This window comes from Schistocerca gregaria, chromosome 2, assembly GCF_023897955.1.
Source record: "Schistocerca gregaria isolate iqSchGreg1 chromosome 2, iqSchGreg1.2, whole genome shotgun sequence".
Taxonomy (NCBI): domain Eukaryota; kingdom Metazoa; phylum Arthropoda; class Insecta; order Orthoptera; family Acrididae; genus Schistocerca; species Schistocerca gregaria.
Genome location: NC_064921.1, coordinates 587,947,420 through 587,974,839, shown reverse-complemented (window position 1 = coordinate 587,974,839; position 27,420 = coordinate 587,947,420). Strand labels below are relative to the sequence as shown.

The following is a 27,420-nucleotide window of genomic DNA, read 5'->3' as shown; positions in this document are numbered from 1 at the left end:
AAAGATTTTAATACAGAACAAACAATGTATTTACGTTAATAGTCATAATATATATATCAGTTCATGACATCCATTCTGAAAACAAATTTCAAAACTCCGCCATCTCTCTCCCCACGTCCACCACTGCTGGCGGCTCACCTCCAACTGCGCAACGCTACGCGCTGTTAGGATCCAGCTGCCGCTGCCCAACACTACAATGGCAGACAACAATGCAAACTAGCCACAGACTGCACACGGAACAGCCAGTGATTTTCATACAGAGCTCTACGTGGCGGCGGCGTTACCAATGAAAAAACCTAAACAGCCTACTTACACTACTTATACTACATACCGCTGCAGCAGCTATATAAAACACGCATATATTCGAATGCAACGTAGTGTCAGTCAAAGGAATCGATGGAGAAGTTTCGGAGATTACGATTTTGTACAAACGATTATTGTTCTGTTACGTGCAATTTCTGTGTTGTGCAATGCCTTCGGATTGAATGATGGTCCTTGTGCATCGCCCAGTGTAGTACGAGGGTCGGTCAAAAAGTAATGCCTCCCATTTTTTTTCTACTTAAAAAAATTAAGTTAAGTGAAAAATTTGAATTTGGCGCCATTCCTCAAACCTTCTTCTGCAATCCACTGCAGTAGTAACTTTCTGTGTCAACAGGTGGCAGCACAGCAGAAGTTTGTAAGATGGCCGACATCGATGTTCGTTTGAGACAGCGTTGTGTGATTGAATTCTTGGATGCAGAAGGTGAAACGCCCATACGCATTCATGAAAGACTGAAGAAGGTGTATGGTGTTGTGACAGTGGATGTCAGCACTGTTAGACGATGGGTTCGTCGTTGTAAGGAAGCTGAAGGGCAAACACCGTTGACTGACGAAAAGGGGAGCGGCAGGCCGGTGAGTGCAGTGACTCCACACAACATTCAGCAAGTTGATGACATCATTCGTGGTGCCCGTCGGGTGACTGCAGATGAAGTGTGTCGCATTATTTCTCTTAGTAAAGGCAGTGTGATCACGATTATTATTCAATTGGGGTACTCAAAAGTTTGTGCACAGTGGGTTCCAAGAATGTTAACCGATCAGAATAAAGAGGCAAGGAAAACAATAGCCTCCCAACACTTGCAGCGCTTCCGTTTGGAGGGAGATGAGTTTCTGAAAAAAATTGTGACCGGGGACGAAACATGGGTGCATTTTTTTGAACCCGAATCAAAGAGGCAGCCAATGGAGTGGCGTCACACAAGCTCGCTGAGGAAGAAAAAATTCAAAACTGTGCGATCGGCAGGGAAAGTTTTGGCAACAGTTTTCTGGGATACAGAGGGTGTGGTTCTGGTTGATTTTTTGGAGCAGGGATGCACAATAAATTCTGTTCAATACGTCACAACCCTCAAAAAACTTAAAGCACGTCTTCAGCGAGTTCGCCCAACAAAATCAATGGCAGATGTTCTTCTTTTGGATGACAATGCAAGACCACACACCAGTCGTCACACCTCTGACGAGATTGTCAAAATTGGATGGGAAGTTTTGCGTCATCCCCCATACAGCCCTGACCTGGATCCATCAGACTTCCATCTGTTCGGGCCACTAAAAGAAGCTCATCGTGGGATTCATTTTGAAGATGAGGAGGCCGTCAAAACATCCGTGCGTCAATGGCTTAGGAAGAAGAGCTGTGATTTTTACCGTGCTGGGATACATGCCCTTGTTCAAAGATGGACCAAAACTGTAGAGATGGGCGGAGATTACATTGAAAAATGACAAAATGATCCTCAATGTTGTGGTTTTCAACCTATGTAATTGCATTTAAATTTCCTGACAATTAAACGTAGAAAAAAAAAATAGGAGGCATTACTCTTTGACTGACCCTCGTATAACCACGAGTACGTGGTTGACTCGCGGGCAGCATAGCAGCTAGTCAGACTAACAGCGGCGTTCTTTGTTCGGCTCGCGCAGCGTCCGGGCAGCGCGGTCGCGGCCGCGTCGTGGTGGAGCGGCGCGCCGCCAGCACCGAAGACGACTCGGCGTCGGCGTCGGCGACGCCGTCGAGCGACGGCGGCACGCCCGAATGGCCGCGGGCGCGCGCGCTGCCGGCGCACGGCACGTACGTCATCCGCAAGGGCCGGCGGCGGGAGGCGCTGCCGCTGCCGCTGCAGCTGCCGCAGGTGCCGCCGCCGCCCGCGCTCGCCTCCGCCTCCTCCGCCGCCGGCGACAGCGAGTCCTCGCCGCCCAGCGGGGAGCTCAAGCGCTGCAGCTCCACCTTCGATAACATTCGCTCCCTCCTCAACGAGGGCCGCCTCGAGGGGTCAGTACAGCGCAAGCATTTGGCCGAGATTGCAGTGCATATGTCGTTCTGAATAACATGCAGCCATGTCCAAAGGAACAGGTACTGCGGCGAATACAGCCGCTATGAGATACGTGGATTGTATTCGCAGTTGCGAATATGTGCAACGATCAGCTGTAGAATGGAATGACGACAACGAAAATTTGTGTCAGATTGCGACTCGAACCCGAAATTCCCGCTTATCGTGAGCAGTCGCCTACAATTGGGCTATCCAACTACTAATAAAATTATAAACAGCCGACCAGTTGCAATGGATAAAGAAATTCTTTACCTAGGTTTCGACAAGTATAAACTTATCTTCTTCAGAAGGTAACCTAAGAGCAATACATCATACACTCCTGGAAATTGAAATAAGAACACCGTCAATTCATCGTCCCAGGAAGGGGAAACTTTATTGACACATTCCTGGGGTCAGATACATCACATGATCACACTGACAGAACCACAGGCACATAGACACAGGCAACAGAGCATGCACAGTGTCGGCACTAGTACAGTGTATATCCACCTTTCGCAGCAATGCAGGCTGCTGTACTCCCATGGAGACGATCGTAGAGATGCTGGATGTAGTCCTGTGGAACGGCTTGCCATGCCATTTCCACCTGGCGCCTCAGTTGGACCAGCGTTCCTGCTGGACGTGCAGACCGCGTGAGACGACGCTTCATCCAGTCCCAAACATGCTCAATGGGGGACAGATCCGGAGATCTTGCTGGCCAGGGTAGTTGACTTACACCTTCTAGAGCACGTTGGGTGGCACGGGATACATGCGGACGTGCATTGTCCTGTTGGAACAGCAAGTTCCTAGGAATGGTAGAACGATGGGTTCGATGACGGTTTGGATGTACCGTGCACTATTCAGTGTCCCCTCGACGATCACCAGAGGTGTACAGCCAGTGTAGGGGATCGCTCCCCACACCATGATGCCGGGTGTTGGCCCTGTGTGCCTCGGTCGTATGCAGTCCTGATTGTGGCGCTCACCTGCACGGCGCCAAACACGCATACGACCATCATTGGCACCAAGGTAGAAGCGACTCTCATCGCTGAAGAGACACGTCTCCATTCGTCCCTCCATTCACGCCTGTCGCGACACCACTGGAGGCGGGCTGCACGATGTTGGGGCATGAGCGGAAGACGGCCTAACGGTGTGCGGGACCGTAGCCCAGCTTCATGGAGACGGTTGCGAATGGTCCTCGCCGATAACCCAGGAGCAACAGTGTCCCTAATTTGCTGGGAAGTGGCGGTGCGGTCCCCTACGGCACTGCGTAGGATCCTACGGTCTTGGCGTGTATCCGTGCGTCGCTGCGGTCCGGTCCCAGGTCGACGGGCACGTGCTCCTTCCGCCGACCACTGGCGACAACATCGATGTACTGTGGAGACCACACGCCCCACGTCTTGAGCAATTCGGCGGTACGTCCACCCGGCCTCCCGCATGCCCACTATACGCCCTCGCTCAAAGTCCGTCAACTGCACTTACGGTTCACGTCCACGCTGTCGCGGCATGCTACCAGTGTTAAAGACTGCGATGGAGCTCCGTATGCCACGGCAAACTGGCTGACACTGACGGCGGCGGTGCACAAATGCTGCGCAGCTAGCGCCATTCGACGGCCAACACCGCGGTTCCTGGTGTGTCCGCTGTGCCGTGCGTGTGATCATTGCTTGTACAGCCCTCTCGCAGTGTCCGGAGCAAGTATGGTGGGTCTGACACACCGGTGTCAATGTGTTCTTTTTTCCATTTCCAGGAGTGTAGCTTACATTAGTTTTTTTTTCCTTTATTGTATTATAAGATTAGAAACAATAAAAGCAGGCGATACAACGTTGACTGAAATTGTAAAACGGCGCAAAATTGTGGAAAGTTAAAATATAAAGCAAAGGGCACATAGTAGACAGACAATTAAAAAACATGGCAACAGTTTGGTTTTTGTTCGCAAGAGATATAAAAATCACACCCAGTGACAGTATGATGTCCATTCGCAACACTTCGGAGAAGACACACAACACTGAACACTCACTGTAAACACTGTACTAAAATGTCGGCACAAAGATAAAACACCATAGCCGAGGGCAGATGGGGCGAGGGGGGGGGGGGGGAACCGGAGAGATGGGTGGGGGGGGGGGGGGGGACAAGGAGGCAGGAGATGAAAAACGAAAGAGGGAAAACCAAAGGAGGGAGAGGGCTCATAAGGGGGGGAGGGGCAGGGCAGACGCGAGATGGAATGGGTATAGCCAGGGTGGGGGGGGGGGGGGGGGGGAGGGAATGCAAAAGGACTTCGGGGGAGAAGGGGGGCAGAGAGAGGGTAGGTGGGGAAAAAAAGAGGATGGAAGGGTAGGGAGATGGAGCCCAGGAAAAGGACGTAGGAAAGGAGGGGGGGTCATCAGAGTTGATAGGAGGAATAAATGGAGGGAGAGAGGGCATCATCTGGGATGGGGAGTTGATGGAAGCCACCTTGGGAAGGGAGATGAAGGGTGTAGAGATGGAGGGTAGGGGGGACACACCAGTGAAGGCATGGCAGGGGGGCTGGGAGAGGAGAGGAGCAACCAGGGGTGAGGGGGATCAAGGTGGCGGGAGGTGCAGAGTATGTGGAGATGTTCGAGGAACAGGAGCAGATGGGGGAAAGGAATGACGTCATAGAGGATCCGCGTGGGGGAGCTTACATTAGAAAAGTATGTAACTTACAAGCCAAGAATAAATTTAAATACAAATTAGAGAACTCTTGCATTACAGAAGTATGATAACGACGACTGGTGCTTACAATTTTACATTAGTAAGGACTAATGTACCATCGCCGTTTTTACAGTTGTCGGCATAGTTCCTTGTGTCAAAAATAAAATATAGCCCCAGAATTAGGGTTTGTCACGTTAATATAAAATAGCTCATGGATCTTTCAGAGCTTACAACCGACTGAGTGTAATCGGCGAGCGTAGTTACTCTGAAAACAGGGCAGGTGGCGCTCGTGCCGAGAAACATGTGCCAATTGGCGTACAAAGGCAGCGTATAAATTATCGGTATTAATATCGTCCTTAGGTAGAGTAACACTAAAAAAAGCAAGGAAATGAACACTCCCGTTATAACAGTATGGGAGCATTGGTACAAATAATGTAGCTATACATCAAAAAAGGCAGGTGGCGCTTACGCCAAGAAATTTACGCCCAGTGGCATATACAGCCAAAATATATAAAAAATTACATTACTATATTAGTGAAGACCACAAACGGTATACATGTCAGAAATTTAAAACTGACAATAATGGCTCTTGCCAAGAAAGAATTACATACACTGATACACGATCCTGTTAATACACATTCACAGGAAAAACAATTTTTTTTCCTTCCATATCGTCAACCATGTGTCTACAACCTGCACTCGTACATCCATTATGTATATTCCTATACAGCAGACACATTTTAATTGAAACTCGTTTGCTCATTGTCGGCGCATAGATACCATATTGCAGCGCCTGTGTCGTTCAGAAGTAGGATGCTGTATTCGTTTAGACATACACACAACACATGTACTGCAATACCGTATTCATCCGCCTACACCGAGCAAGCGACTTTCAATTAAAATGCCTGCCCTGTACGGAAACAGACATGATGAATCCACTATGAGATTTTCACTCTGCAGCAGAGTGTGCGCTGATATGAAACTTCCTGGCAGATTAAAACTGTGTGCCGGACCGAGACTCGAGCTCGGGACCTTTGCCTTTCAGGAGTGCTAGTTCCGCAAGGTTCGCAGGAGAGCCTCTGTAAAGTTTGGAAGGTAGGAGACGAGGTACTGGCAGGAGTAAAGCTGTGAGGACGGGGCGTGAGTCGTGCTTGGTTAGCCAGTTAGTAGAGCACTTACTCACAAAAGGCAAAGGTCCCGAGTTCGAGTCTCGGTCCGGCACACAGTTTTAATTTGCCACGAAGTTTCAGACACGATGAATGTACGAGTGCGGGTTGTAGACACATGGTTGACTACATGGGAATTTGGACTTGGCCGTGAAGCATGATTGAATAGCCTGATGGTAAGGCTATAAGCGGGAAATCAGGGCTCGAGTCCTGCTGCGGCACAAAATTTTCGTTGTCTTCATTCCATTATACAGCTGAAGGTTGTGCGTATCCACAGCAGCGAAGGCAAATCATGCAAAAAAATTTCTGGCAGCTCAGTTCCGTCCGCTATAGTCTCTTAAGACAGCAGAGGGTGTGTTTCTACAACACTAACAAATGTATCCAATGTACTGCCTCATTCACCTATCAGCATAGCACAATGTTCGCCAAAAATTGTCCATTTTTCTACGGGATGTGCTACTCCCCAAATCTACGAAAAAACTCCATTAAACAAATGCCAGGAAATAAATACACTGTCAAGATGTTATTCTGGTTTTCAGCCCGAAGACTGGTTTCGTGAATCTCTCCATACTAATTTATCCTCTACATGCTTCTTCATTCTCTGTGTAACTACTGCAACCTACACCCATTTGAACCATTTAATGCTTTTATATCACTTATAGATTTTTACTCTTCACACTTTCCTCTATTATCAAATTGATAATGTCCTGGTGCCTAAGGATGTGCCCTGCCAACTAGTTTTTGCTTTATACGTATATGGATATAGTTCTGACAATACCGGTCATGACCTTCTCCTTCTGTGAGGATACACACATATTCCTCGAACTCCTACGGGACGTGGTAAGAATGTCTTCCATGAGTAATGAGTGGGTTGGGGTGGGACACTATGAATGTACTGTGTCGACAAACAAGGTGAGAATGTGGGGCTAAGGTGAGAATGTGGGGCTCGCGGGAGGCGTGTGCGAGATAGTCCCTGCAGTCGCACTGTCCTCTGTGCCTTTGGTGGCTCAACTGGACAGTCGGCCTTTGGCTGTGGAGCGGTGCGGTACGTCCCGGCCGCTCCGTGTCGCGTTTCCGGGTGTGTTGTTGTTTACCGCGCCGGCGCGCTAGTGTTACGTATTGCCGTCACGTTCCTGACACACGATGGCTCTTTCGTATCGGAAAGCCACGATCAAGCTGCAGTTAGACACTACGTACTCTAGACCCAAGGCCCACGAAGTAGAGCGTTTTTTACGCGATGTGGTACATGTTGATCCTAACGAGCTGATCGGTATCCACTTATCTATTGTCTCCAGCGTCGTACATCTTAAGTTCACTGACGACGAAGCATGTGACAAACTTCTCAGACGCTCGACGGCAGGTTATCGGTTCTGCCACTCAGACGGAAACGTGGGTGTGGTGACGCTTGAACGTGCTGGATTGGGAATCCAAAATGTGCGCGTGTTTGAGCTCCCTTTTGAAGTTCCAGCGGATTTGGTCACCCTTGCTCTTCGACCCTATGGAACAGTTCTCGGCCACACGGCCGAAAAATGGAAGACCTTCGACACCTACCCTGTCCTTAACGGGGTGCGACAAGTCCGTATTGACCTGCATCGCCATATTCCTTCGTATCTCACGATCGCTGGTTGCAGGGCAATAATTATTTACGACGGTCAGCCGAGAACCTGCTCCGGTTGTGGCCAGACGGGACACATGCGTACCGAATGCCTGCAACGCCGTCTCGCGCAGACACCCTCGACCGACCAGATTCGTCCGTCGACACCGACCTCTCTGCCGATTACGTATGTTGCGGCGGCGAGACGGGAGACGCCAGCTGTATATGACGACCCCACTGTATTGGTGCGAGCTTTGGAGGACCCTGCAGTAGCTTCCACGGAGCCCCAAGCGTCTTTCAGTGCTGATGCTACTGATGTCCTTTCGTCGGACCCCGGCGCACCGTCACAACGGCTCGCCGACGGTGCGATGGAAGTTGAAGCACAGGATGCAGCGTCCTCCCCTTGCCCTACGTCGGAAACAGAGGCGCGGCAGCGTAAGCAGAAATCACCCAAGCGTCATAAGAAGCGGCGCAAGACAACCGACGACGTAGAACAGCCCGAGGCGACACCGCTGGATGACGAGGTGCCTCAACCGCTCCACCGCGCCGACACAGGCGACCCTACCGTCTCACACGGTTCGACGTCTTCTCCCACTACCGCTGGGTCTGGACCACATGGGGATGCGGGAGATCACCGCAGCTCCGACACCGGGGATGCACCCTTGCCTCCGTCTGCCTCTCGAGATCTAGTGGTGTCAACGTCCCTGGGCGACTGGGCGCAGGAGATGGAGTTGCAGGATGCGTTTCAGAACCAAGACGATGCACCGATGCCGATGGCAGCGTCTACGCGGCCGGCGACAGACGCCTAGGACGGCATGAGCACCTCTCGTCGCTGCCTAGCACTTAGCAAGAACGGCGCTCCACGTCACGACTACTGCCCTCCTGTCATACCATGGTCACCTCCCGAGACTTGATGGACCAGGCATACCGCCTCGCCACGATCAACGTCAATGGCATTACATCTGATGTCAAGACCCGTATGCTGAAGGATACGTTACGCGCTGCGGATCTGGACGTTGTTTTCCTGCAAGAAGTCCGATCAGGACTCTGTCTCGATGCCTACGGATATGACGCCTACACTATGCCTGCAGATGTGGGCGGCGGAGGTACGGCGATTCTACTGCGGGAAGGGATAATGGCCACTGATGTCTCCTATTTACCGTCGGCCCGGGGGGTCGCACTCACGATTGGTACAGTACGTCTGGTGAACTTATATGCTCCTTCAGGCACCGGCAAAAGGAGAGAACGGCGCACCTTTTTTGCCGAAAATATAGCCCCGCTCTTCCAGGGCTATACCGACCACTTGGTAGTAGGCGGCGATTTTAATTGTGTGCTCCGCCCATCCGACCAGGAGCCACACTATACCACCTGCCCGGCACTCCAGGCACTTGTACAGGACTTGGCCTTGTTGGACACCTGGATCATCCAACACGGCGACCGTCGAGCACACACCTACTTTACTAGTCACTCCGCGAGCCGTTTGGATAGAGTCTACGTCACCCGCGGCCTACGATCGGCCGTTGTCGACGCTGCGATGTGGCCGGCAGCGTTCACGGATCACCTCGCATATGTGTGTACTCTCACCCTTGCCCGCCAGCGCGTCCGCCGAAGTAGGGGTCCGTGGCGCTTCAATGTGGCCCTTCTTGATGAGATAAATTGCAGACGCGCAGTCGAGTCCACATGGAGCAATTGCCACCGGCGTTTACCCGCCTACCGTTCTGTACTTCAATGGTGGTTACGGTGTGCAAAACCCGCACTGTGCCGAACATTAGTCAGCTATGGACGCGACCGAGCGCGCTGGTATACTGCGACTACTGATTTTTACTATACTGCGCTCCGCGAACTGGCTGTACAACCGCCGTCGCCAGAGCGACAATCAGCAGTACAACGCGTCAAGGCACAATTGCTTCGTATCAACGCCGTACGTCTTGCGGGTGTGCGGGTGCGAGCGAGGACGACTGATGACGTTCGTGGTGAACGACCTTCCCTCCACCATATCATTCAAGAACGCCGAAGACGCAAGAGGCAGCTCATTACCGAGGTTGAGACGGAGGACGGGCGACGCGTTGACGCACAAATGGATATCGTCCGAGCGTTCACACAGTCATATAAACTTCTTTACGAGAGGGAGTCCCACATGAATGTAGGGGTCAGGGAAGTCCTATCTGACCTACCAGTCTCTCGGAACCTACAAGATGATGCTACGCTCTTGTCGGCGGTGACTTTGGAAGAACTGCGAGAGGCTCTGTTGCGTGGCTCTCCCAACAAAACGCCTGGCCCTGACGGCCTCCCTCTTGAATTTTACAAGCGGTTCTTTGATCTCATGGGTCCAATGTGGGTCAGGATGTACAGTGAACTCCCGGACGCCGATTTTCAGGTACCATCTGACTTTACTGAGGGTCTCTTGATCCCTGTGCCCAAACCCGGCGGAGGCCGTCGCCCTCTTGATTTTCGCCCGTTGACAATGCTAAACACTGACTACAAGCTGTTGACACGCATGCTCCGTGAGAGGCTCAAACCTACGGTAATGGCGGCCATTCACACTGATCAAACCTGCCTCGGGGGCGACACTAATGTGTTTACGACTTTAAGCACCTATAGAGACGTGGTGGCGCTCATGCAAACTTGCCGCCTCCAAGGCGCTCTTGTTGCGCTGGACTTCGACCATGCTTTCGACCGCGTTAACCATGGTTTCCTGCGTACTGTTATGGAACACATCGGTGTTCCGCGTCTGACGACGTCTGTTGTGCTTCGATTGATCCATGGGGCTGTCACGAGGATTATGATCAACGGCTGTCGGTCCGCCCCCGTCCGTGTCAACAGGTCCGTCCGGCAGGGTTGTCCTCTTTCTGCCATGCTCTTCGCCGTTGCCCTCGAACCAGCTCTTCACGGACTACGGCGACGCTTAGAAGGACTTACCCTCCGTTCCGTAACCTTTCGATGTGGTGCATACGCCGACGATGTGATGTTCTTAGCACGGTCTGGTGACGAAATACACACGGCGTTTTCCTGGCTCCACCAGTATGGGGCGGTGGCAGGCAGTGTGCTCAACCTTCGGAAATCACGCTACATGGAGGTAGGACGAGGAATGCCTGCAGGTCTGGCCGTACCTCTGACAAAGGTCCCGATGCTCAAGTGTTTAGGTATATCACTCCATCGACAAATACAACGCACGGCGGCCTTTACGTATCGTATGGTCTTACGAGGACTCCGTTTAGAGGCTCGTCTCAATAAATTCAGATCATTGAACATTTTGCAACGCGCCCAATACGTCAATGTGTACATGGCTTCTCACCTTAACCATTACGCCCATGTACTGCCGATAACGGACACGATGGCTTCCAGGATACAGGCAGTGTTTGGACACGTGGTGAACGATGGTGCTGTTTTCAAGATCCGTTTTGTTACGCTTACTTTACCCTTCGACAAAGGCGGTGTTGGACTCACTCACGTCAAGCACAGAGCGCTGGCACTGTATCTCCGTTCCATGAGGCGACTCTGGCTTTCACCAACAGCCAGTCTCCCCGGCCTACTGATTGAAGAAGTGGCCCCACGTACGCTGTACCCACCGATACCAGTTGGACATTTATCTCCCTCGCTGTCACACATTAGAACGTTTTTCGTAGAGCATAGCTATGTGTTGCGGGTTATATCGGAGACACGGAATCCGACAGCGAAGACTTATTATAGCACTCTCCAGCACTGGACTCCGGATAACGACATTGTACGGCGCCACCCTACGGTCGACTGGCCACGAGTATGGCGAGCCATCCACGCGCCGTTCCTGTCTACTTTCGTGCGGTCGACGTGGTATGTGGTCGTTAACGAGAAACTTCCAACCCGACAACGGCTGCATGCCATTCACCTAATTGACGACCCTGTGTGCCCCCGTTGCACGACGTTAGACACAGACGAACATAGACTGAACTGTGGCCCCGCGCGTGAGTGCTGGAAACTGATCCGCCAGATCCTGGCTTTCCTGCTCCGCCGCCCCTACGTTTCGATTTTACCCCAAGAACTCTTTCATCCCGACGCTGTCTATTTCCCTATGACCCGGATGAATGCGGTTAATTGGGTACGAGGAATGGCGATACACTACATATACCGCGATGGAGACAAAGACGTCCTCGATTTATGGTACTATATGATCGACGAGTTTCTGGTCTTAACGAACAGACAGGATTACCGGAACCTTTTTGCGAACTATTTGGGTTCGTCATTCATGGACCCACCACCCAGCTGGGGTGTGCCGGGTGTGAGAAGACATTAACTTGTAGATGTGATCTTTCCACGATTCCCCTATGGTAACAGAAACAGTCTCTGACTGTGTGCAGCGGCCCCGGGCGCTCCAACGATTGGTGGCTGGTGATGTCCAATGCAATGACGACCGCCCGTTCCTGGCCGCCCGCCTAGCAATGTGACCGCGGCGAGCAAGATGGCCCTTTTTAGTTCACTTTATTGGCAACTTTTTGCGCATGGCGGCCTTGTTTTTTTTATGCATTCTCAAAAAAAAATGTAGTTAGTAGTTTGTGAAATAAGCATTGTAGGCTGTGATTATATTTTTGTTGAGCTTAATAATTAGTGTGTGTAGAAACACCATTTTCTTTAAGTATTCATTGACATATTTCTGTACATGTTATTTGCATAAGTGCCTTAGTACAACTTCAGTTTTTTGGCTTTGTCATCGCATTTCCATGAAAGTAACCAAAAAGATGGGAGGTTATTTTATGCACAGACTGATTTTTTCTTTTCTTTTTTTGAAAAAAAAAGAAAAAAAGAAATGAAAAAATCTAATAGCAAAAAATGGAAAAAAAAACTGGATAGAGCGTCTGCCATGTAAGTAGGAGATCCCAGGTTCGAGTCCCGGTCGGGGCACACATTTTCACCTGTCCCCGTTGTCAACGCCCATCAGCAGCTGAAGGTATTGGTATAATTCTAATTTAGTTTTTCCTTTTGATTTGCTTTAGGAAGTAGAATAGGAAATGAGACACTGAAATCGACTGTTTGGGCAGCAAAGTAGCGGAGGATGGACAAAGTAGAAACAACGTAAGGTGCAGACTAGCAATAGGAAGAAATGCATTTCTGAAAGAGAAAAATTCATTAACACTTGATGTAGCATTAAGTAAGGTGTTTGCCTGAAATGTAACCTTGTACGGTAGTGAAAAATGGATGATAACAAGTCCAGACAAGAAGACAATAGACGCTAGTGAGAAAAATTCTGAAGACTGGGTAGGCAACTAACAAAGAGGTATTGAATCGAAATGAGTAGGAAAGGAATTTCTGGCACGTCGTACGTAGCTTAGATCGTCTCGAATTTGGCCACCACCATTATGCAAACATCACGCTGGAACGGAAGGTATTGAACGTCTCACTTGATTTAACAGCTGAGTTGCATACTTTTGTACTTGTATGTGCGGCGTTCTCTGATTCCAAGCAATCCGTGACATTACGACGTATCCTTTGTTTTGTGGTATGTGACTCATCGTTGCTGTACATGCCTTTCACAGTAAAAGTAGAGTAATTAGAAAACACCTAAAAGAACTTGTACGCAGTCAGTTGGCAAAATCTGGTTTCTTTCACAACTGTGTTCACTATATTATTAATATTAGTAGCCATTCTTCGACAGCAGCTCCTTCAATAAGTTTATCATGTACATAAACCAATGAAAAACCCAAAGAGATCCGTCATTTTTATCGAACACCTCCTCCAGCTGGCTAATGGCCCAAAGCTCTGTCATGGGGCCTCTCTTTACCGAACAGGTTCACAGACACTACTCCGCAACACTCGCCGATATAAACATGGATGTTGCTAAGTCTAATTCCAAGAGCTAACCTACAAACGCGCTCCGGATTGTGTCAGCCTTTCGTACTGGAACACGTCACTAGGTTGATCGCGATGGATCACCACCTCCCTACGTAACAAGTACGTAATGAAAACTCCAGTTGCCCCAGCGAGCACATGACTTCTACACACCACGAGGCCTGCCGTCCGACTCCTCGAGTTCGTGAACCCCCAAAACGCTGCACGATTTTGTCTACGTTTAGGACTTCCAGACAATTGGAAATAGGAGCAGGACTTCTGCAAGGTGCTGCTTCGTGACAGGACGTTTATGATGTTGGAAACACCGGCCGTCAGGGAGAAATTAAGCGCCCTTGAAACCGACCTACTCTGCTACGTCCTCCACCCATTTAGGATGATTATGGAGAGATTATACACTGGCTGAAAAAAAAACCTTTGCGGCTGCAGTCAGAAAGTGGCCGAGACGACTATAATAGCGCACACGGCTAGCACCCATGGCCGGCCAGGAATTATTTGCTACGAAATGATTTTGTTTGCAACCAAACATGTTTCGCTGGTTCATTCAGACATCGTCAATGGTCTACAGTATGAAGAAAATTATTTAGTTATAGATTTTTGCTAGGCGATCTGTAGTGCTACCTGGCAGCACGTTTAAATGAATGATTTATCACTTACTTACGAAAACGAAAGTAAGTGATAAATCATGGCTATACGTATGTAACTAACGTGTATCCGTTGTCTGGAAACACTACAGATCACCTAATAAAATATGTGCAATACTAGGTGCGCCCGAAAAGATAGGGAACGGCCTCTGGAAACAAAGGAAACAAGAGTTACAAACAAAATAACTTTACTAACCTTCAAAGTAATCACCATTAGCTACAACACACAACAAAATCAATCGTAAAGCTGATGGAAACTGTCAGCAAACGCTTCGTACGGAATCGCTCGAAGCGCCATAGTTAGGCAATGCTGGACATTCGGAGCGTCAGAGAATGTTCTTGGACAATAGAGCTTACGCGGTCGTTGCCTATCTTCAGCTCTTCTGTTCTAATACTCGAAGACAGCCGCCGATAATCCGCAAACGTCCACCGCACTCGTGCACTTACAAACTGGAACGCAAAACGAACCGACGCGTTAAGAACAAGTTTTGCTTCAAATTAGGGAAATATGAATGTTTTAGTTGGACCACTTTTTTCGCTTTGTGATAGATGGCGCAGTAATAGTCACAAACATATGGCTCACAATTTTACACGAACAGTTGGTAACACGTAAGTTTTTTAACTTAAATACACAACGTAGGTATCACGTAACATTCCGCCAGCGCGGACGGTATTTGCTTCGTGATACATTACCCGTGTTAAAATGGACCGATTACCAATTACAGAAAAGGTCGATATCGTGTTGATGTATGCTATTGTGATCAAAATGCCCAACGGGCGCGTGCTGTGTATGCTGCTCGGTATCCTGGACGACATCATCCAAGTGTCCCGACCGTTCGCCAGATAGTTACGTTATTTAAGGAAACAGGAAGTGTTCAGCCACATGTGAAAAGTCAACCACGACCTGCAACAATTGATGGTGCCCAAGTAGGTGTTTTAGCTGTTGTCCCGGCTAATCCGCACATCAGTAGCAGACAAGCTGCGCGAGAATCGAGAATCTCAAAAACGTCGGTGTTGAGACTGCTACATCAACATCGACTGCACCCATACCATATTTCTATGCACCAGGGATTGCATGGCGACGAGTTTGAACGTCATGTCACTGGGTAGAAGAGAAATTACGGGACAATGACAGATTTTTTGCACGTGTTATATTTAGCGACGAAGCGTCATTCACCAACAGCGGTAACGTAAACCGGCATAATATGGACTATTGGGAAATGGAAAATCCACGACGGCTGCGACAAATGCAACATTAGCGACCTTGGCGGGTTAATGTATGGTGCGGCATTAAGGGAGGTAGGATAATTAGCCCCCATTTTATCGGTGGCAATCTAAATGGTGCAATGTATGCTGATTTCATACTTAATGTTCTACCGATGTTACTACAAGATGTTTCACTGCATGACAGAATGGCGATGTGCTTCCAACATGATGGATATCCGGCACATACCTCGCGTGCGATTGAATCGGTATTGAATAACATATTTCAGGACATGTGGATTGGTCGTCGATGCACCATACCATGGCCCGCACGTTCACCGGATCTGACGTTCCCGGATTTCTTTCTGTGGGGAAAGTTGAAGGATATTTGCTATCGTGATCCACCGACAACCCCTGACAACTCGCGTCAGCGCATTTGCCAATGCATGTGCGAACATTACGGAAGGCGAACTACTCGCTGTTGACCGGAATGTCGTTACACGTATTGCCAAGTGCACTGAGGTTAACGGATATCATTTTGAGCATTTATTGCATTACTGTGGTATTTACAGGTAATCACGCTGTAACAGCATGCGTTCTCAGAAGTGATAAGTTCACAAAGGTACATGTATCACATTGGAACAACCGAAATAAAATGTTCAAACGTACTTCGTTCTGTTGTTGTTGTTGTGGTCTTCAGTCCTGAGACTGGTTTGATGCAGCTCTCCATGCTACTCTATCCTGTGCAAGCTTCTTCATCTCCCAGTAACTACTGCAACCTACATCCTTCTGAATCTGTTTACAGTATTTATCTATTGGTCTCCCTCTATGATTTTTACCCTCCACGCTGCCCTCCAATACTAAATTGGTGATCTCTTGATGCCTCAGAACATGTCCTACCAACCAATCCCTTCTTCTAGTCAAATTGTGCCACAGATTTCTCCTCAATCCTACTCAATACCTCCTCATTAGTTATGTGATCTACCCATCTAATCTTCAACATTCTTCTGTAGCACCACAGTTGAAAAGCTTCTATTCTCTTCTTGTCCAAACTATTTATTGTCCATGTTTCACTTCCATACATGGCTGCACTCCATACAAATACTTTCAGAATCGACTTCCTGACACTTAGATCTACACTCGATGTTAACAAATTTCTCTTCGTTCTGTATTTTAATTTAAAAAACCTACCTGTTACCAACTGTTCGTCTAAAATTGTGAACCATATGTTTGTGTGCCGGCCGCGGTGGTCTCGCGGTTCTAGGTGCGCAGTCCGGAACCGTGAGACTGCTACGGTCGCAGGTTCGAATCCTGCCTCGGGCATGGATGTGTGTGATGTCCTTAGGTTAGTTAGGTTTAAGTAGTTCTAAGTTCTAGGGGACTGATAACCACAGCAGTTGAGTCACATAGTGCTCAGAGCCATTTTTGAACCATATGTTTGTGACTATTACAGCGCCATCTATCACAAAGCGAAAAAAGTGGTCCAACTAAAACATTCATATTTCTTTATGTACTAGACGAATATGTAATAAAAAATTGGGGTTCCTATTTAAAAAGAAAACGCAGTTGATATCCGTTTGACCTATGGCACCGCCATCTAGTGGGCCAACCATAGCGCCATCTGGTTTCCCTCTTCAAGCTAGACGAGTTTCGCTCTTTGACGTTTTTTCGTTTCACACTTTTTTCATGAGATATTTGGTCTGGTCACGATCAATGGAGCACCCTGTAGACCTGGAAACATGTTTTCTTCGAAATGAAAGACACTGTGCTTGTTGGTATATGCGTGTTTTTGGTGTGGCAGGCTGGACGAGCCGCCGCCCGACTTCCCGCCGCCGGCGCCGCCCGCGCTGGTGCGGGTCGTGTCGCTGCCCAGCCTGCCCGTGGAGCCGCCGCCGCTGGAGCGGTCGCGCTCCGATGGACACCGCCTGTCGCGCCTGCACGAGCTCGCCGTCACGCTCGAGGAGGACGACGACGACGACGCGGACGTCGCCGCCGCCGCCGGCGCCACTGTCCTCAACGGGCACCGCTCGCCTCATCCGGAGGCCGCAGCAGCAGCCTCGGCAGCTGCGGCGGGGCCCGAAGGCGAGCTGGCGTCCCCGAGCGGCAGCCGCGACGGGTACTGGCGGCGCGACGACGCGGAAGGCTCCAGCGTGGACGAGGCGGAGGGTGCGACCGGTGGCGGCGGCGGCGGAGGCGGCTGTTACTTCCTGCGGGGCCGCGGGCACGGCGATGCGCCCTCCGGAGGGCAGGCAGTGTCCGACGTAGAGAACAAGCGCCGCCTCAGCCAGTGCGAGGAGGCCATCCGCTGCATCATAGAGGGAGACCGCCGCCCGGAGTCCGATGCCGACCTGCTCTTCCCGCTGGCCAACGGCAAGGACGAGAGCCTCGACTTCTCTGACGCGGACGACCGGCGAGCGACCAGCCAGAGCGAGGAACTCAGCTCGTGCAACAGCCTCGACGTGCCGGCCAGCTCCAGCCGCGAGGACATGCTGGCCGACTCCAGCCTGGACGAGGAGGCACTGACCGGCAGGGAGGCGGGATCGCGAAGCGCGCTGCGCGCCAGGCGGGGCGCCGACGTGGACCGCGTCAGGGTGCGCGACGGCGACCCCGGCTACCGGCGATTCGCTCTCGACGGGGAGCGCTCGCCGCACGACGGCCTGGACGACGGGCTGCCCGAGGCGTCCAGCGCCGACCACGACGCCGACGTCAGCAGCCTCAACAGCACCGACATCAACGGGAAGCTCAGCCAGGAGGACAGCCTCGAGGTGACCCCCAGCCCCAGCCACGACGAGGGCGTCAACTGCTGCAGCACGGTAAGCACTGCCGCTCATTTCTGCCTACCCACGCTCACTCTGGCTCATTCTGCAACATCTTGGCCAGAGTGGCCAAACGGTTGTAGGCTCTTCAGTCTAAAACCATGTGACAGCTACAGTCGCAGGTTCGAATCCTGCCTCGGGCATGGATTTGAGTGATGTCCTTAGGTTAGTTAGGTTTAAATAGTTCTAAGTTCTAGGGCACTTATGACCTCAGATGTTAAGTCTCATAGTGCTCAGAGCCATCTGAACCATCTGCAAAAAAATCAAATGTTCAGATGTGTGTGAAATCTTATCGGACTTAACTCTTAAGGTTCATCACTCCCTAAGCTTACACTCTACTTAACCCAAACTATCCTAAGGACAAACACACACACCCATGCCCGAGGGAGAACTAGAACCTACGCGAGGATCAGGCGCACAGTCTATGACTGCAGCGGCTAATCCCGCGTGGAGAAGTATCTGCAACATCTTATTTATTTGACCTGATCAGTTAGGAACTCCAGGCCTTCTATAGGGTACTCCCATTACGAACTTCCTGTACTTGTAGAGGCAAGTGCGTAGATAATATTTTAAGCTGGAACCCATGTCCAGAAACGTACCATTTCCGCACTGCAACTGAAAGGGTCCTACGGTCTCCTTTCATTATCATTTTATTTGCTTTACAGTGATAAAGAACTCTCCTGCATGCGTGAGTGAATGAACATGGGTGTGTTTCATTTTGCTATACGGTGGTTTAGGCTGCTGCAGAGAATCAGCAGTAGTCGTACAGAATGGTCAATGCTTGTAGTTTTCAGATAGGCAAAGAGGTTTGCTCCCCATTGTGTGAAAGTTACCGGCGTTAGGTTGGTGGCGGAAGCCTCATCTCTGGGTTTGCCTGGCCACGGGTTCACGTGGGAGACGTTGGAGTGTGTGAGAGTCAGTCAGTCTGCTTCCAGCTCCCCGACGGTCTGCAGCCGAAGTCTCTTCGAAGAAGGGTGAGCTGACTTAACCCAGTGGCGCGTTGTCTCATAGCAAGAGGGGAGCTTTTAGCTTTTGGTCTCTTGTTTCATCTTGTAAAGTTGATTTACTCGGTCGCAGCAAGGAATGCAAGGCTTCTGCAGACTTTCAGTTTGATTCCTAATGCAGACTTGGCTTTGATCCGTAAGAAGAACGCACCCCAAAGATGTACCATATGTTCAAGAGCCCTCAGTTCTGTGTGAATGTTTGTGTGCCTGCACCTGAACGTGTATGCACACTAATCTTTTCCGAATCTCGGTAATTTTTGCTTCTTTGTGAATTTTCTTTGTGTCATTACCTCATGTGCAGTGGAAACTATCCACGTGGGTTAATATTAGAGTTTGTTGGCCCTCTGCCATTATCATTTGTCTATTGAAATGTGCCCTCCATAAAATGTTCATTGCTCGCGACTGCGTGGTTTGATGTTACTAAAATTTGGCCACGTTACATAGAAACTGTGTCTCCGCGAACCACGGGGGCACACGAGTCTGATGTGAAACGTATTTCCAGGCAACAGCATTCTAGACATGCATTGTATCAATGCTTTAAGGAGTAGATAATTTTCCCTCCAATCTTATACAGTGTACCGACGTTGCGTCTCCGTTACGTGCGCCATTTACCTTGTAGTTTTCCTTGTTAGCCAACCCATAGCGTTTCCATGTCCACAGGTACAATAATTAGTGTCCTTTTCTTTATTTGAAACAGTTCCTCTGGAATAGATCTTCTTTTCAAGAATGTTGCTGCAAGCTGCACTTATGCACAGTGTTCACGCACTCTTTACTTTATTCAATATTTTATTCACGGGAACAGTGCCTGGATCATATTAACAGTTACATCCCATTCTTTATAAGTGACTTTACAATGAATGTTCTTTTGTCAGTTTTTTCTTATGAATAAATCAAGTAATTTTCCGACTCAGCGCAACCTCTTATTTGTCGTGTGGCTAGAGTTGGCGGCAACAGAATCCTTTACTTTGATTTCAACATCAGATAGCATTTTCATATTCAAAGTGCGCGTACCTCTTTCAGCCATCAGGATACATTCCAAGTGCGCTTCACGCTTCTTACACATAGTAACCTTTTATTCACGCTACTTACACAGCCACTTGAAAACATGTTGGTAATCCTTCTACATTGACAAGTAATTGATTAAGTGTGACCAAGTATATCGCGTCTTTTACAATTCCACTCATTAATAGCTAAAGACATTGCTCGTGTACTCGTTGACAGCTTCTCTTCAACGTGATGCAGTACGGCCTCTTGCAGTTTGGGTATCCAGTGTCTCCTTTAAGCACCACAGTCGCGCCCTCTGATGGTGAAACTATCCTTTCTCGAAGCTGTTGCGTAGTTGTGGCGAAATGGGTTTGTGACAGAATCGAACGTTGTGGAGAACGCTCGTGATGAAGACGACGAACTGCCATTACTGTGAGCTTGTTCATTCGGAGAGATAATGTCGGTATATTCTGTACGCAACCACGTTGTTCTAGCACTCACAGACACGGGAATGAAGCTCGAACCAGGTCAGAGAGTTACGATAGACGTTAAATGACAACATCTGATCCGACGTAACGATCCCCACCGTGACTACCCTGTTGTACACCTATCTAGCAAACATTTACAAACTGCTGCAGCACGGAAACGATACGTTCCTGGACATTAGTTTCTGTTCAAAATATTATCTACCTATTCCCTCTACAGTTACTACAATTTTATGATGGGAAATTCGAACATCGTGTAAATTTTCAGGAGGTGATGCCCCATAGCTCTTATATATTTGAAAAATGCCGTATTATCGCCCTGACGTGTTGATGAAATACTGTTTTTTACAACTAGTTTCAGCTGACTGACCACCATCAGGTTCATAAAAGTGTTCACAGCATAATATTTCACCTAAGATACAGTATTTTACCAGCAGCTCAGCGCGGTAATATAACATTTTTCAGGACTTGTGTTACATCGGACCCCAGTCTTGCATACACACACACTACTGTTGACATGATAGTTACGTAAGAAATGACGATAATTTTAATATGATAAATACTGATAAGTGGTATTAATACACTTCCTGACAAAGAAGTAAGCACGCAGATTGCATCATCACATATTCATACATCTTCTTACACGTACACGCCTGTGTAAATGATTAGAGTTTAAATCCTCTGCGAAAGGTATAGCGGCCTCTCGACTTCTTTAGTGTTATTACCAGGACTGATAGGTTATGCAAGGGTTTGAACATCGGCACATGTTAAATGATCACTGCAAAGGCTACGGAAATGCCGCGTACGCTTGACAGACGGCGTTTCAGCTCCTGACAGAGTTTGAAAATGGGCCTCATTTTGAGTTACCGTTTGGGCGGCTTGCCCAATCTTCTTCTTTTTTAGTAGCGCTACAGCCCTTGGTGAGCCTTGGCTTCTTCAACAATCTTCTTCCACACTTATCGGTTATTTGCTGCTCTTTTCTACCCCCGGACTCCCATACTCGCGATATCCATTATTACCTCGTCGATACATCTTCTTCTACGTCTCCCTCTTCGCCTAACTGAATGGATCACAGCTTTCATCATTTCCTTTGGAATTCTATCCTCTGCCATTCTCTCCAAGTCTCCTAGCCATCGTATTAGCTGTGATTTCACAAATTTTACTTTGTCCCTGCCTATTATTGACTCTTGTAATTCGCCATTCTAGCGTATTCTCCAGCCTTCTTCCTCCCTTAATGCCCATAGATTTTGCGTAGTATTTTCCGCTCAATGGTTCTTAGTGCATTTTTATCGTGTTCTTCCAACGTCCATACCTCTGACCCATTTGTGAGAACTGGGCGGACTAGGGAGTTACATATTAGCAGTTTAGTTTTTCTTGTAAGAAGGCTATTTTTGAAAAGTTGCATATTTGTGAAGTAAGCTCTGTTTCCTACTTGTATTCTTTCCCTTATAGCCTCTCCCATACTGTTATCATTTGTTATTAGGGCTCCCAAGTAGTTAAAAGAGGACACTCCTTTGAAGCATTTCCCATTGATGTTTAGGTTTTTGGGGGTCCTTCTGGCCTCAAATTGTGACATTACCATATATTTTGCTTTGTTTTCATTTACTGTGAGGCCAATTTTTAAGGCTTCTGTTTCCATTGCCCGTTATGTTTCAAGTATTGTATTGGTATTTTTTCGTGCTATAGCGATGTCATCAGCGTATGCACATATGTGGCTAGTTTTCATAAATATGGTGCCTCTTTTGTTGATTTTATTTACTACACTATGCAGGGCTATATTGGATAGGACAGTGGAGAGACAATCACCTTGCTTCACACCTTTGTTAAAGTCAAAGCTTTCAGTTGTTCTGCTAAGGACCTATATTTTTACTCTTGTGTGTGTCATTGTAATTCTGATTAGCCTCATTAGTTTAGCAAATTACCAACTTCTTTCAGTGCTGCGTATAGTTCTTGCCGATTTATGCTGTCAAAGGCTTGTTTGAAGTCGATGAATAGGAAATGCAGATCTATATCATATTCATAGAACTTTTCCACCAATTGTATTTTCACAAATATTTGGTCAGTTGTTCCTCTGTCTGGTCGATAGCCACAGTACCCAGATTTGTGACGCATTCGGATGTGACAGTGAGACGATGTTGTACTGTATGGGAACGTGAGGACAGCCACACTCGTCGTGGAGGTTCCGGTCGACGACGTCTGAGCACCACAAGAGAGAATCGCCGTATTCTTCACCGAGAACGTCGTAGCCCCTTCACATCTGAGAAAAAGAAAAGGGCTTCCTGCAACATTCTGCGTCATTCTGTTCCATTGGTCAGAGACTAGCAGCCGCCGGCAGAAGTGATTACCATCCATGCGTAGGCTGCCGTCAACACCTGAACACAAACGACTGCATATGGAGTGTTGATGTAGCCAGCAAGCATGGACTACTGACGAATGTCGTCGCATGGTGTTCAGCAATGGCCGGTCTCTGCGGCCGAGCGGTTCTAGGCGCTTCAGTCGGAAAATGCGCGATTGCTACGGTCACAGGTGCGAATCCTGCCACGGGCATGGATCTGTGTGATGTCCTTAGGTTAGTAAGGTTTAAGTAGTTCTAAGTTCCAGGGGACTGATTACCTCAGAAGTTCCATAGTATTCAGAGCCATTTGAACCTTTCCCCCATGCGTTTTCTCAGGGGGTGCATCCGGCCCTGACTTCATTTTTGTGGATGACAATGTGCGACGGCATCGATCAGATCAGCTTTTGGAACGAGAGGCAGCGAATGGACTGACCTATCCACTGCCCCTGAAATAAATCCTAGCCCATCACGCATAGGATTCCTCGGGGAGACATAAAGCAGCAACTCCACATGCGCCATCGACCAACCGGCAGTTGTCAACCGCGCTGGTGAACGCCCTACCGCAAAAGAACTCCGTACCAATCTCGTAGCCAAAATGGGACCACGATGCAGAGCACGTATTACTGTCTGTGGTGATCACACGTTGTGTTAAGAAGCATGTCCTGCCTTTTGTCACGTCCTGAGGACCATCATGAGTCGCGGTGACTTCAGTGTAATTATTATCCCTGAATAAAATTGTCATTTCTGTTCGTCTGATTGTGTACCTTCTGTACTATATTTCAGCAGTTCTTTCAAAGTATGGTCCAAGTTTGGTGGAAAATGAGAATTTGGCGTCATTGGCTGGGAGCCCCTTACGGGGCAGGTCCGACTGCCTCGGTGCAGCTCTTATTACATTCGACCCCACATTGAGCGAGCTGTGCGCCGGATGGGGATGAAATGATGATGAAGACAACACAGCAGCCAGTCCCAGAGCGGAGAAAATCCCCGACCCAGCCGGGAATCGAACCCGGGCCCGTAGGACGGCAATCCGTCAAGCAGACCACTCAGCTATCGGGGCGGACGTCCAACTTCGATGAGGCTGTGATACTTGGAAATAACACACCATGTTTTGCACACCAGTGTGTATGATTTGTGAGTGTCGGGCTGAGACGAGCCTCGCGCCATGCTTGTGCAGCAGGGCAGCTCAGCGGACGAGGCGGCGGCGAGCCGCGGCGGCGGCGACGACATGAGCGAGGAGGAGGCGCGGCTGATCCGGCAGCTGCGGCGCGAGCACCTGCAGCTGCAGCACCCGGTGGACGTGCCCCGGCCGCGCCGCGACTACCCCACCGAGCCGGCCCAGCAGCACGCCGTGCGCCTCGAGGTGCGGCCGCCGCCGCCCCCGCGCAGCGCCACCGCCCCCGCAGTCAGCTCCGCAGCCGCCTCCGGCTCCCGCCAGGAAGACTACCGCGCTCCCGACGCGTCTCAGCACGCCCAACAGGTAACGGGCATAGCCGATACAGCATTATTTCTAAGTCCCTTCGGTATTTCAAAACTCCACTGCGCGAAAACTATAAGATATGCAGAGAAATGTCTCACATCATTACACTACTGGCCATTAAAATTGCTACACCACGAAAATGACGTGCTACAGACGCGAAATTTAACCGACAGGATGATTAACTTTTTAGAGTATTCACACAAGGTTGGCGCCGGTGGCCACACCTACAACGTGCTGATATGAGGAAAGTTTCCAACCGATTTCTCATACACAAACAGCAGTTGACCGACGTTGCCTGGTGAAACGTTGCTGTCATGCCTCGTATATGGAGGAGAAATGCGTACCATCACGTTTCCGACACTGATTGAGAACGGGTTGTAGCCTATCGCGATTGCGGTTCATTGTATCACGACATTGCTTCTCGCGTTAGTCTACATCCAATGGCTCTTAGCAGAATATGGAATCGGTGTGTTCAGGAAGGTAATACGGAACGCCGTGCTGGATCCCAACGGCCTCGTTTCACTAGCAGTCGAGATGACAGGCATCTTATCCGCATGGCTGTAACAGATCGTGCAGCCACGTCAGTCAGTAGAAGGGGACGTTTGCCAGACAACAACCATCTGCACGAACAGTTCGACGACTTTTACAACAGCATGGACTATCAGCTCGGAGACTATGGCTGCGCTTACCCTTGACGCTGCATCACAGAGAGGAGAGCCTGCGAGGATGTACTCAACGACGAACCTGGGTGCACGAATGGCAATACGTCATTTTTTCGGATGAATCCAGGGTCTGTTTACAGCATCATGATGGTCGCATCCGTATTTGGCGACATCGCGGTGAACGCACATTGGAAGCGTGTATTTGTCATCGCCACACTGCTCTTAGCAGAATATGGAATCGGTGTGTTCAGGAAGGTAATACGGAACGCCGTGCTGGATCCCAACGGCCTCGTTTCACTAGCAGTCGAGATGACAGGCATCTTATCCGCATGGCTGTAACAGATCGTGCAGCCACGTCAGTCAGTAGAAGGGGACGTTTGCCAGACAACAACCATCTGCACGAACAGTTCGACGACTTTTACAACAGCATGGACTATCAGCTCGGAGACTATGGCTGCGCTTACCCTTGACGCTGCATCACAGAGAGGAGAGCCTGCGAGGATGTACTCAACGACGAACCTGGGTGCACGAATGGCAATACGTCATTTTTTCGGATGAATCCAGGGTCTGTTTACAGCATCATGATGGTCGCATCCGTATTTGGCGACATCGCGGTGAACGCACATTGGAAGCGTGTATTTGTCATCGCCACACTGCCGTATCACCCGGCGTGGTGGTATGAGGTGCCATTGGTTACACATCTCTGTCACCTCTTGTTCGCATTGACGGCACTTTCAACAGTGGGCGTTACATTTTAGATGTGGTATGACCCGTGGCTCTACCCTTCATTCGATCCCTGCGAAACCCTACATTTCAGCAGGATAATGCACGACCTCATGTTGCAGGTCCTGTACGGGCCTTTCCGCATACAGAAAATGCTCGACTGCTGCCCTGGCCAGCACATTTTCCGGATCTCTCACCAATTGAAAACGTCTGGTCAATGGTGGCCGAGCAACTGCCTCGTCACTATACGCCAGTCACTACTCTTGATGAACTGTGGTATCGTGTTGAAGCTGCATGGGCAGCTGTACCTGTACACGTCTTCCAAGCTCTGTTTGACTCAGTGCCCATGCGAATCAAGGCCGTTATTACGGCCAGAGGTTATTCTTCTGGGTACTGATTTCTCAGCATCTATGCAGACAAATTGTGTGAAAATGTAGTCACATGTCAGTTCTAGTATAATATATTTGTTCAATTAATAGTCGTTTATCATCTGCATTTCTTCTTGGTGTAGCAAGTTTAATGGCCAATAGTGTAGATTAAGCATCTCTCCAAGTTTCTGTTCATGATGGTGCTGCGGCGTAGTTGCAGAGCACTCCACGAGGTGTCACGTAAATCAGAACATTTAGGCAAGTCATCGACTCTGTAATGTCGCGTCGTATTAAGCCGTGCCGCCAGATAGGCAGCACAGTGAACAGATTTCCAAAGGCAGCAGCTGTAATAGCACCTTCCCGCAGGCAGTATAGCGTTGCTCTTGGACGGCGAAAAGAAAAAGAATTGTTATTATTTTTTTTTTTGAAAAATGTCGAAAAAGTGAATATCTTAGTGGGCCACTTGGCAACAGAATCAGGGATTGATTACACTATTATAATAACATACGTTGAGTATTAAATACCTGGTTGGATTATTTTGAATAAGAGCAGCAGATTCTACATCTACATCTACATGACTACTCTGCAATTCACATTTAAGTGCTTGGCAGAGGGTTCATCGAACCACAATCATACTATCTCTCTACTATTCCACTCCCGAACAGCGAGCGGGAAAAACGAACACCTAAACCTTTCTGTTCGAGCTCTGATTTCTCTTATTTTATTTTGATGATCATTCCTACCTATGTAGGTTGGGCTCAACAAAATATTTTCGCATTCGGAAGAGAAAGTTGGTGACTGAAATTTCGTAAAAAGGTCTCGCCGCGACGAAAAACGTCTATGCTGTAATGACTTCCATCCCAACTCGTGTATCATATCTGCCACACTCTCTCCCCTATAACGCGATAATACAAAACGAGCTGCCCTTCTTTGCACCCTCTCGATGTCCTCCGTCAATCCCACCTGGTAAGGATCCCACACCGCGCAGCAATATTCTAACAGAGGACGAACGAGTGTAGTGTAAGCTGTCTCTTTAGTGGATTTGTTGCATCTTCTAAGTGTCCTGCCAATGAAACGCAACCTTTGGCTCGCCTTCCCGACAATATTATCTATGTGGTCCTTCCAACTGAAGTTGTTCGTAATTTTAACAC

General features: G+C 49.0%; 1 protein-coding gene across 1 annotated transcript in view; it reads left to right on the top strand.

Annotated features, from left to right (window-relative positions):
- The window catches only part of LOC126335884 (protein PRRC2A), a 1,700,716-nt gene that overhangs the window by 1,163,267 nt on the left and 510,029 nt on the right, over positions 1-27,420 (top strand). The window contains exons 7-9 of the mRNA XM_049999355.1: positions 1,942-2,290; positions 17,217-18,228; positions 24,214-24,516. Coding sequence (XP_049855312.1) covers positions 1,942-2,290; positions 17,217-18,228; positions 24,214-24,516 — 1,664 coding nt within the window. The remainder of the gene's footprint in view (positions 1-1,941; positions 2,291-17,216; positions 18,229-24,213; positions 24,517-27,420) is intronic.